Genomic DNA, 13,150 nt, shown 5'->3' on the forward strand with positions numbered 1-13,150 from the left:
CCGACTAGATAACAACTGGTAATGATCATTTGTCTTTCATGCATCACCCACCATTATGAACAGGAATATATTCATATTTGTCGCATAGTCTCGTTGTAAAATCTAACTACACATAGTCAACGAATCAACAGACACACGAGGGTAGGTAAGCCTGTGGGAATAGCATATTGATGGATTGACATTTATGTGATAGGTTGTGATGTTTGTTTGTATGTTGTTTTGTTTCTTTTGCATTTTATGTACTGGTATTACATTATAATATTCAAAATTTCACCCTTTTTTTAAATTTGTGTAATTGTTATTATATTTTAACGGTAAGTTATATTCATTTCAGATGTTCGGTATGACATATATGGTGTTGGTCACTTTTCTTGGTTGGACCGTTGGTCATTCATCAAATATATGTGTATGTCCAGTGAACAACGAGGCTGACGTATACGACAAACTGGGGTCAAATCGTACAATAATTATAACACTGATCAATGACTGTGCACAACTTGTCGGAAGACCACATTCGTACAATAATCATATACAGGTCAACATTTCCGGATTGGTAAATATTTTTACTATTATTTGTATACAGTTTCAGGGTTTTAATTTTATAGCCCATGCCATATTTATTGTAATTACTGTACAAATTCGGGAAAATTTCAAATCTCAAATAATAGTACCGGTCCGCACACTAAGTATCATTCGGAGTTAACCAATTAAAGTAATGTTTCATAGAATATCTTTGAAATTGAATAGTTTCACTTATTTTGACTATAATTATATCAGTATTATTAAGAAGGAGAGCACCAGTGGTACATTAAAACTCGAAAATAAAATGAAAACGCCATGGAAAAAAGAAAATGACACACAGACAAACAACAGTACCAACAAAACATAGACAAATTTAAGACTGAGCAATAAATACGTTAAACTAGTAGGTCAATTTTTTGTTTTTGGAGGGGAAGGGGATGGGGGAAGGGGACGGAATTGAAGTATCGACAATTGGAACATATCCGTCATCATCTGAAAAACAGATATTCTGTAACGACCAAACAACTTGTGATGGCGTCCGTAAATTTTTACCACTAAAAATTGAACCTTCTTTGAACAGGTAAAGAAAATCGATGGTACCAGACCAATCTTTAAAATGTAGGTATGGTATTTCCAACTGATTCATGATAAAGCATATTACTTAATGACATTGAGACCTTTTTGGCAACTATTATTCCTTATTTATAGACTGGCTATGTTGATCCAAAAGTTGTCACAATGAGCCGATGTGGATCTAATGTAATGACACTGAACTCGACAGCTAAAAGTAAGTTAAGTCATTTCAATTGATATTTTATAGTGTCTCTCTATGACAACTATACCCTTAATTCGCTTTCTCAATCTTATTGTGTATACCTTAATTTTCCATTAAAAAATTCTAATTAAAAGAGGGACGAAAGATACCAGAGGGACATTCAAACTCATAAATCGAAAATAAACTAACAACGCCATGGCTAAAAATGAAAAGGATAAACAGACACACAATAGTACACATGACACAACATAGAAAACTAAAGAATAAACATCACGAATCCCACAAAAACGAGGGGTGATCGCAGGTGCTCCGGAAGGGTAAGCAGATCCTGCTCCACATGTGGCACCCGTCGTGTTTCTTATGCGATATCAAATCCGGTAAATAGTCTAATTCGGTAGGTCACATTTATTAAAGGGAAGGGGATTGTAGTTACGACGTAAGGAACATATCCGATATCATTTGTGAAACGGTTATTCAATAACGGTCAGTCAACTTGTGATGGCGTCCGTAAAATTTACGAAGAGATGATTTCAACTTCACCATTTGGAACTCTTGATTTAATAGCTTCCTTGTGAGCAACAACCCTCTATCAAGAAAATCATGATAGGAAATGCAAGCACGGGAATATCGTATCAATTGGGAGATATATACAGCGTATGCAGGTGCTGCTGGAATGTTGCTACTTAGAAATGGCTAAAAAAAAGCTGAAATCATCTCTTTTGTCGTAAAGTTTTGTTTTAACCTCATTGTCAATTTCTAGATGTAAGTCAAGATATGAGGCAGACTTCAAAACATTCAAAACATTCAAAACAACTGAAGGAAGTAGTTTGTGTTGTTGTCGAATTATTATATTCCGTATAAAAGCAATACTTATTAAAAAGACTACTATGTACTTTCGGCTGATTTGAATACTATACAGGTGAAGCATACACAAACAGAAACCCCTCCTCGGTACTATAAGTTTTTTTCTTCTACAGTTTGACCTGGTATTTTAAGGGAGTCTGGATGGGGGGTCTCTGTTATTCTGTAAACATTTAATTTTCACCCCTTTTTTCTCTAATCTTTAAAAAATTAACCCCTTTTTTCTCTCTTATCTTCAAAAAATTAACCCCTTTTTTCTCTAATCTTCATTTTTTTTGGCCCGTTATTCTCTAATCTTCATTTTTTAAGGGCATTATTCTTTAATATTTTAACCCCATCCAAACCCTCTTTTAACATGGTTTAAGGATTTTCTTATCCCAGGAATATATTTCCTTAGCTGTATTTGGCACAACTTTTTGGAATGTTGGATCCTCAATGCTCTTAACTTCGTACTTGTTTGGCTTAATAAATATTTTGATATGAGCGTCACTGATGAGTCTTATGTAGACGAAACGCGCGTTTGGATTACTAAGTTATAATCCTGGTACCCTCGATAACTATTTGTCTGTTTCAATTTTACAGATTGGGGTTTGAAAACCATTCTGATATCTTCTCCTTCTTTACAATAATTGTTTTAATTAATTTTAGCCAGTCGATGTGTGTGCCGAAAAGATCTAGTCCTAGACGGTCCTGAACATCGGGAAATTCACTTAAAATCAACCGAAATAGCTTGCTTAAAGGTGGCTTATATAGATGTGTGTACAGATAGTGAATGTAGAATATGGATTTACTTTGATGACAAGGTTTGTACAGACCGCGAATATATAAAGTAAGCGAAAGATACCAGAGGGACATTCAAACTCATAAGTCGGAAATAAACTAACGTTGAATTAAGCTAAGAAGGTTGGAGTCAATATTGGATTCCGGGTTGATTATTGAAATATATATTGAATATGAATCGACCTTATCATAGTAGTAAATAAAACACCCGAAAGATAAAGTACACGATATAGCTTCCAACTCTTGAAAAAAGAATTGCCAACAGAGGACGAGAATGGTATTTTTTTTTCTTAAATATTTAATTGTTTGTTTTCGTCCTAATTGAGATTGTGACACAGTGATGACTGCTGTAACCCATATTTTGACATTTTACTTATTAGGTCTATTTTGAAAATGATCATATTATGTGTGGAATATGACCGTTGTTGTCCATTCGTTTGATGAATTTTATCATTTCATTTTGCCATTAAGTAGAGACTTTCCGTTTTGAATTTTTCTCGGAGTTCATTATTTTTGTGCCTTTACAATAAAATTGAATCATACTATGCAGGAAGCCTATAAAAAAACTAAAACCTTTTCTTATTTACACAACTGATAATTCTAAACGTGATGGTTATATTTTCAATACACAGATATATTCGACAACAACATACAAGCCCGTACAGATGTGTTCTGCAAAGAATCTGTCAGGATTTTCATATTCATACTTTTACCAACGACAGCTTTCAATTACTAAACCAAAGACGTCTGTATCACAAACTACATCAGCCATATATCGCATGACTACAACATCTAAACCACAACTCACTGATTTCTTGGCAACAACATCTGAAACATCAGCTGTTAACACGGAGAATTATATCAATCAAGTGCCAACATCGACGTTTAAAATATCATCAAACTCAAACAACATTTACACAACTCTTGCAGCTTATGGCCATTTAAAAAGTTCAGCCAGGCAGGAATCTTTTACAACTAGGCCCAATGTTATACAAAATACCACTTTGTTTATATCATCTAAGCCAGTGATACACTTACAATTGGACCACGTGACAGGTATGTGCATATTACGTTCAGGAAATAAAAAAAACATGAAACAGTATTGAGGATGGAAAGTACTAATGGTTTTTTTTTCAAACTTGATATCATAACGGTCATATTAAACAAACATTTTATACTGCTTGATACAGGTAAAAACTTTAAAAGACCAAGTATGCGATACGGTAATTTTGGGTGATGGGGAGATGGTTTAAGTAATTTTTTCCTGATTTTTTTTATGCATTTTATTATACACAGACCCTTCTTCAGGGCATATATAAACCAATGATAGAAAAAAATATAATTTCTTCTGGCATTACTTGTATTTGTTACATTTGATAAAAACGTTCTGACGGAAACTACATGCATTCTTTTTCGACTAAATATACTTTCTTCGAAACAAACATAAGCAATAAGTGTTTATTATTTCCTGTATGATCAGGTGTGTGAATTTTGAATTATAGCTTGAAAAGTAGTAATAAAATGTTAAGATTGCATGAACCGTTAATGCTTATCATTATAATTTATTCAAATTGTATTCATAAGAATTTAGATTTTTTTCTTTAATTTAAGATTTTTTTTTAAATATAAAGATAGATCACATCAAAGATAATTCGTAATCTTATGAAATAAACATTCATTTATCATTAAGACAATGCTTTTCCAAATCAGGTAAGTTTTATCTTTTTTTATCAAGAATTCATCAAACAACTAATTAAAATATTTATTTGTTTAGTGGCGTATAATAGATATGGATTGTCGATCAATAAAATACAGGATTACGTGCATGTCGGCGATACACCTTCATACAGCTGTACTGTCCAAGAAAACGCCAATTTTCTGATAGGAAATCCATTGAGATGGGAAAAGGTTGATCGTAATGGGTCAACTTTGAATATATCCGTACTCGTCAATGTTGAAATAGGAGTAGCGAGCGAATATAGTGTGGAATTAGACACCACTGACAATTCAATGAAGTTTATATTGCATTTTCTTCAAGGTATGTATTGATTCATTATTAAACGGTTTTATTCTTAATATAATGTAACTTGCGAAGCATAGAAAAAGGACAGTAACGACATAATCGATTATCATTATCTACACAACTTGAAAATATTAACATCGAAATTTACGATTTTTCATTGGATTGGCATAGACATGTCATATCTCGTTTTTTCCCTCTAAACAGACAACTAGTATGTGATAACAGTTTTCAGTAAACTGCAAGGTATTGTTTATATCTACTTTTGAGCAGATAAAATATGTATGTTTTTTTTACAATTCTTTTTTTTTTTTGCATTTCATGCCATCATGGTTCAAAAATGTTAAAAATCATTGACCATTGCTAGAGTGTGCAGCTCGATAATTAAATTGTTTTCAATGTAGTGTTTTTCTACTTGTGTTATCGATTTGATAACTTATGACCTCGTCCCTTGTAAATATATCAATCGTATCATGTTTACAGGAATAAAGACAGAATATGATGGATTTTTTGTCTGTGCTTTATATAACAAAAGTGGTGTATTACTTGCCAAAGCGCAAGTGGAAGTTAATGTTATCGGTAAGTAAAAATAAGTATCATGCATTAGCAAATAGTCTTGAAGAGGTGATTTGGTTTTGATACATTTTTGAAATGAAAGTTAAGCGCATAAATAATCAACATACGCATGTCTCTATTTACAGTCTCCAAGTATAATCACAGCCAAAACATTAAAATGTAACGACAATTGCCACAATCAACTGCGTTAGATCCGGAGACAACTAAAAAATCGTTTTTAATTAAATAAACATAACCACTTAACAGAATTTAAGATAAATCATCATTTTTGGAGCTTGGAAATAAGTCTTATTTGGCACATTTTATTAAACAAACACATTTTGACAACAAGGTCATTCCTAATTAAAGTCAAAATTCAAATTTCTTCATTGTGCTAAGGGAAACACATTCTTAAATGTATTTTTTTTAATAAATAAAACTTTTAATCCACTCACTAAACAAATTCAATGCCGTATGTTGTAATGTGCATTACATAACTCACGATAGATATGAAATCATGTTATCCTATCAAAAGTGTGATGCTTTTGATATACAGTAAAACCTGTATAAACCGGCCGGCTACGGGACTTTGAAAAAGAGCCGGTTTGGACAGTGAGCCGGTTTATTCAGGTTTCCGTTTTGACCGGAAGTTAATGACTTGTGAAGTCCGATATTTTGCATGTAAACGTTCTCTCTGTCAGATTGTAAATTATATCTGATAAATTAAAATACTTTCACTTCGTTTTTTATTGTTTGCATTTGCATCATAATACTCGCGTTGTTTGGATTGTGAGACGAGAATTTCGATTTTCTTCCATGATCGTTAATTTGAAACGTTTGAATTCCACGGCCGATTAAAAAGCCAGAATATTATCAAACATAATTTCATCACTATCGAAACGTTGTCGTACAGTGTACAATATCAATTGATTGTTGCCATCCGGGTGTTTTTCATTATCAAGGTCATGTGTTTAGGGGTTCACAACAGGGAACCCAGGATTTCGAAATCACGATGTAAATTTCTTACTCCGCGATTTTTTAAATTTGTTCATCCAAGTTACAACGCAAGTTCAATGCGAGATATATCCGATTTGACTTTTCGTTTAATTGACACGTTTTTAATGTTTTAATAAATAATACAGCTCACTCCTGTACGATTGTCAGTTCACAGTTTAACACCTGACTAATTGATTATCCTGAAAAGCCATATTGTATAAATAGATATGTTTTGATTGCATATCGATTTTTAAATTAAATGGACAAACCGGTTTTGACAGGTCATAATTAATGTAATTAAGAGTATTGGGACTGCATAATTAGACCGGAATTCGGAATACACAGAGTCCGGTTTACAAAGGGTATTTTAACAAACACTTTGAAGGGAAAAAAATGGGACTTTCATTTTCGGCCGGAATGGACAGGAAACCGGTTTATTTAGGGTCCGGTTTAATCAGGTTTGACTGTATGCCAAATATTTCAATACAAACGCTTGCTATCTATTTTATGCGCATCACCAATGATTTTTGCATTACACTTTCAAATATAAAAAAGAAGTTGTGGTATGATTGCTACTGAGACAAATCGCCACAAGAGACTAAGTGACACAGAAATTAACAACTATATGTCAACGTACAATATATATAGGAAGATGTGGTGTTAGTGCCAATGAGACAACTCTCCATACAAATAACAATTTAAAAAGTAAACCATTATAGGTTAAAGTACGGCCTTCAACACGGAGCCTTGGCTCACACCGAACAACAAGCTATAAAGGGCCCCAAAATTACTAGTGTAAAACCATTCAAACGGGAAAACCAACGGTCTAATATATATAAACAAAACGAGAAACGAGAAACACGTATATATTACATAAACAAACGACAACTACTGTACATCAGATTCCTGACTTAGGACAGGTGCAAACATTTGCAGCGGGATTAAACGTTTTAATGGATCCAAACCTTCTCCCTTTTTCTGAAACAATAGCATAACATCACAACAAAGAAAAACATACGATAAAATATCAATTGGCAGACTTAACTCAATCAAAAAACGTATGATTAAACAATGAACGAATAAATTTGATCTGCGATATCTGAATACAAATGCACAGTTAATTAAATATTAGAGACAAACATTCATGACCAAAAAGCTAACAAACAAATTCAAACACAGGACATGACTGAGAAATATTTAACCAATCAATGTTCACGCCCATACTGCATAGTCAGCTACAAAAAGCCCCGAAACGAAAATGTAAAACAATTCAAAAGAGAAAACTAACAGCCTTAATTATGTACAAAAAATGAACAAAAAACAAGTATGTAACACATTAACAAACGACAACCACAACCTTACAGGCTCCTGACTTGGGACAAGTACATGAAAAGGGAATTTGGCGGGGTTAAACATTTAAGCGGGACCCCCGCCCTCCCCCTTGCCTTGGACAGTGGTGTAACTGTACAACATAAGAACGTACAATAAAAATCAGTTGATAAAAAGGGTTAATTCGTCAGATGGATAAAATACAAGTACAAATACAAGAAGAAGGTGTTAAAGCAATATCTACAAACAATGTAAGGTCATAAAAAGACTTTGATAGAACAACAAAAGTTGTGAGAGGATAATTTGATGATAGACCAGTAGTTTGTACCTTTCTATGCATCACAACGTCAATGAATAAAAATAGGAATACATGTTAGAAGCACCCGTCTGATATGTGTTCTTGTCAACAGTGTATTTTGTAGTCCTCCTCTTGTCCCGATTTCTAGAAACCTGTTAATATTTTCAGCAAAAACAACCACGGCAGAACCTACAACTGTATCTAGTAATATAAACAACACTTGCCGTGATGGACATGTTATATGTTCTCAGCTACTTCCTGGTGAATGTGAAGCAGGGATACATCTGATGATCCTTTGTCCAAGGAGTTGTGGTATTTGTAGTAGGTGCATTTTAATGATAAATATAGCATGTATATGAGAAAACAAAAGAATTGATACCCTTCATGGTCTTAGTTATAGCTTCACGATTGTAAGATTCTGATAGTTCATCAGTTCGTAATAATTTTGATTATAAGCACTATGGAATTGTAGAGTACAGGATCGCAAAAACAAATATTTTACAAAATAGATCTAGAAAGGCGCTTTCAGTCAAAAAAAGTATTGCTGGTGAAATGATTTATATTATTAGTTGTAAATACATTCATGAAATGTTTATATGATTTTTTATAAAAAGGCATTTAAAACATAGTTGACAATCAACGTGTAATATCTAAGGGTCCTGATTATAAGTAAAAGTGTAGAAAGCTGTTTTTAACAACGTAAAGCTAAACAAAGGCACAGTTGTATGCCGCTGTTCGAAATTCATAAATCGATTGCGAAAAAAAAATCCATGTACAAACTAAAACTGAGGGAAACACATCAAATATTAGAGAAGAACTACGCCACCTTTAAATATCTGTGTTAGTTGAAGAAATTTGGTGCATATTTTGTTTAGATAAGAATGGACCGATGTGTTTAAAACTTTTCCACGAAATATAATTGATTGTTTGTTATTCTACTTCATTCGATATTTAATGGTATGACATATTTCCTGTATTTCAGATTATACAGCCAGGTACTGCGATGACCGTTCAAATGATTGTTCTAAGATATCAAATCAATGTAATGACTCAACAGTTAAACAGATCTGTCCTTCATCGTGTAATATATGTGGTCAGTATAATTGTTAACAAACTCTTATATATTATCTGCGTACGAAGCGCTTTTTAGATGTATCTCTATCAGGAGATCTCAAACCAAAACATAGAATGTGTTTATACATTGGGATAAAAGAGAAAATATCTCTAGCGTCGACACTTGTTTAGCGCCAAAAAGTTATATTTGTTTATGCTTATATGAAATACTTTCTTTTGTTTGTTATTGATATCGTAGTATTACTATGTGTTATGATGATGTGTAACAATTCAGATAGTGTTGTCATCACCACGTCTAAAATGTTCTAAACATTTTAATCGAAACGTTTCCACTATTCTTTATATCATCTTTTAGTTTTCATAAAAAATCACATATATCATGTATATTGTCACTATCAATTACTTGCATTTGTCAATTTGTTTGTTCTCGATAAATATAGATGAAACGTAAAGTAATAAAAATGCTGAGCTCCGAGGAAAATTTAAAACGGAAAGTCCGTTATCAAATGCAAAATTCAAAAGCCCAAACACATCAAACGAATGGACAACAACTCTTTCATTCCCGACTTGGCACATGCATTTTCCTATGTAGACAATAATGTGATTCGTGTAGCATTGCTATTGATTCATCGATTCTTACCTTGGACCAATACCTGTACTGTTCCTTCTATGTAAAATTAATGTACGTGTTTTCAGATGGACATCACTGCAACAGTACCATGACTTATTCTGCTCTGTCAAACCATTCTGTGTTATCTCACCCGGCAGGGGATTATTGCTCTGATGGCACGCAGACAAATGCAGATTCAGTTGTCCTTAATCTATGCAATGCGAGAATTGATAAAATGTGGCAAAAAGGGCTTCAGGTAGGACCGTTTATATGTTCGGGTAGGGACATTTGGGTCAGAATTATTTTTAGTTTTACAAAAACAGTTAGATGATAGCTAGTTTAGACAAACGTCGTCCTTTTGTGCAGTAATATGTAAAGAATCACTAATTTTAACCTGGTGAGAAATAATGTAAAAAGGTAGTTTAAAAAAATTATGCCTTCACGTAGCTGTATCTTTGTCAAAAGGAGAGAAATTGGGTAGTGTTTGGTTTCAACTGAAAGCTTGGGTACTAAGGATAACTGTAGACCCCCTTGTTAAAGGATTCTTTTGAATAATCAAAAGTACATACAATTACAATAGGATTCACACTTTTCACATCATAAGTACCTGTTTTGTACAATCCAAATTCCGGTACAAGTCATGACTTAAAATAACTGCTTTTTTATTTTAACTTAAGACACAGTAGCCGTTAATGCTGGAAACTGTAGAATTTAACATGGAAAGCAATGGGACTATGCATTAGTGGTTTTATTTATTCAAACCACTTAATTAAAAGAAAGAAAACTAATTGTTCTAATTTGCACAATGAAGTTATCATTTGTTATACGTGTGAATATGTGCCTATCTATCAGTTAAGAGAGTAGTATTTCTAAACAATGACACCATTTGATGATTGGTAAAAGGTCTGAAGAGATCATGTGTTTATTGTTATATGTGAACCAAATCAAAATGAAACTTTGTTATTTGTATTCCTACCTATAGGTGTTGAAGGCCGTACATTGACCTATAATGGTTTACTTTTATAAATTGTTATTTGGATGGAGAGTTGTCTCATTGGCACTCACACCACATCTTCCTATATCTATAATCAGTGTAATTGCAGTTTTGCTCATTTCTGTTATACCGTTTTACAATGATCATTTGAATACCGCATATATCTTTCGGACTACGCTTATTTTGTTGTGTTTATTTTTTGTACCGTTATTGTCGGCACTTCATAAACATATGATAAGCAAATATACTGTATTATCAATACTCAAATAATAGAGTTTTACCGCGTTGTTTGTGTAAATGTAACGACACTCAACATGTCAGGTGGTTAGTTAAGATACGTATAACTTTGTAAAAAGAAATTAAAGCGCTCCGTAATAATTCACATATTCGAAATACGAAATACAGCTAGTAAAACACTTATAGGTTTAGGAAATATGTGAACCCTAAATATGAAAAATGTGAAAGTGCACTTTATGTAGCATTAGACAAAATATCTTTCGTTCCATGGGTTAATATAATAGGTTTTCATGTCGTTGATTTGCAACTCTGATATTTCAAATGACCTTTCAGTTTAGGTATTAGGTCATTGTTTATATTTTGTTATAACGATAGCTTATTTCTATTTCAGGTTGTGTCAAACTGTCCAACAATTTCCTTATATGCTCCTGTTTCATCGTTTGGTTCTTTCTCGCATCAAATTGGAATATTTCTTGGCTGCACTGATACAGGTTTTAAGGTATAATATATTTAAGTCATGCGCCATATGACATGTGAAAGCTTATACATATTTGTTGTAATACTTTGCCCACTCAATTGTCTACTTGCTCCTAGCTAAATTATGTTTCAATATAAATAAACCTTTAATTGAATTGCAATTATCCAGTGTATGTCAGTTGAACAGTTTGGTTGGAATAGGAGAAAGAATGAGTCACAAAAAAACTTTTTAAGATAACATTAGCATAAAGACTAAAAAGAAAACATCTATGAAAAGCATACGGCTTTTTGTACTGAACACCAATCTGTTAGGGCGAGATAGCTATACAAATGCCTTAATCCATAAAATAGATATTTTAGAAATAAAAATATAATCACAGAAAGAAACATATTGTCTACAATATAGTTCTTAACAAATAAAGGTTTGAACAACACACATGACGTTGCTATAACGTCTTCCATCTGGAATCATTCAAATTAGATTTTAAGATTATCCAATGACAAACTTATCTTGTGACACCGATAAATAAAGGAAATTTAGAGAGCATTTGTTATACGATGATTCACAATATGTATAACAATACAATACCAAATACTTAAACATCAGTATAAAGTAAAATCACAAAAATACTGAGCTTAGAGGAAAATCAATTGGGAAAGTCCATAATCACAGGGCAAAATCAAATAACAAAACGCATCAAAAACGAATGGACAAGAACATATATGTTACATCTCTATAATGTGTTCCCTTGTAGATTGGAATACAGAAATGTAATGAACATTTTAAAGAGCAAACCCTGGTATCTGGAAGCACAAAAACATCTTTCTCCGATGCAGATGCATACTATGTACTGATTGTCAAATAAATTTATTTTAGATTATAACACATTGTTGAATGTTATACCCCTATTATGTATGTATGTTTGTTTGTATGTATGTTAGCTATCTTAAAACCAGGTTTAATGCATCATTTTTTCATAAGTAATGTGTTGTGCGGTCAATCATTGAGGTTTTTTTTATTTGAAATCTTCGATTAGTTAATCTACAAATAATTTTTGAAGTGAATTCTTGATTTAAAAGTGTTATAGGTTTTTTTCATAATCAATTGACACTACATCTTTGAACTGTCAAAATCATGTTTGAATGAACTCTTTTCATGTTTGAAAAGTGTTATACGTTTGACACAATGATTGATTTTAATCAGCAATCTAACCTTATTATGTACTGAGCAGTATGATTCAATTTTGGAGAATGTCACGGATAATTACCTTAACCTATCTCGATTCGTTAATTGTTTAAAGGAGAGGCGAAAAACACCAAGGACATTTAACCTATCAATTGAAAATAAATTGACAACGCAATGGCTAAAAAGACAAATACATGCACCTAAACAATAGTTCACAATATAGAACATAGAAAACTAAAGACTGAACAACACGAGCCCGACAAAAAAACTGGGGGTAATCTCATATGCAATTTTGAATCATCATCATCAAATATGTATAATTTACTCAACTAATCAAAAAGTAAAATCACAAAAACTCTGAACCCCTTGGAAAATTCAATCGGAAAGTCCCTAATCATATCAAATGACAAGTCACATCGAAAACGAATGGACAAGA

The 13,150-nt window shown here is 32.6% G+C and overlaps 1 protein-coding gene across 1 annotated transcript; it reads left to right on the plus strand.

Moving 5' to 3' along the window:
* The first annotated feature begins 338 nt into the window (after positions 1 to 338).
* LOC139502911 (uncharacterized) lies at positions 339 to 12,412 on the plus strand. Its single transcript, XM_071292578.1, has 11 exons — positions 339 to 553; positions 1,231 to 1,309; positions 2,807 to 2,961; positions 3,571 to 3,994; positions 4,713 to 4,976; positions 5,442 to 5,537; positions 8,305 to 8,457; positions 9,119 to 9,229; positions 9,907 to 10,076; positions 11,443 to 11,550; positions 12,284 to 12,412. The coding sequence occupies exons 1-11, from the start codon at positions 344 to 346 to the stop codon at positions 12,392 to 12,394; spliced, it is 1,881 nt and encodes a 626-aa protein (XP_071148679.1). The 5' UTR covers positions 339 to 343; the 3' UTR covers positions 12,395 to 12,412.
* The last annotated feature ends 738 nt before the right edge of the window (positions 12,413 to 13,150 follow it).

This window comes from Mytilus edulis, chromosome 14 (assembly GCF_963676685.1).
Source record: "Mytilus edulis chromosome 14, xbMytEdul2.2, whole genome shotgun sequence".
Lineage (NCBI taxonomy): Eukaryota > Metazoa > Mollusca > Bivalvia > Mytilida > Mytilidae > Mytilus > Mytilus edulis.

Bases quoted from the DNA above. Each gene is read 5' to 3' on its own strand.
- LOC139502911 (XM_071292578.1), top strand. From the start codon at position 344: ATGACATATATGGTGTTGGTCACTTTTCTTGGTTGGACCGTTGGTCAT. The intron at 1,310-2,806 runs GTAAGTTAAGTC...AATTAATTTTAG, and splicing joins ACTGAACTCGACAGCTAAAA to CCAGTCGATGTGTGTGCCGA. The intron at 5,538-8,304 runs GTAAGTAAAAAT...TAATATTTTCAG, and splicing joins AGTGGAAGTTAATGTTATCG to CAAAAACAACCACGGCAGAA.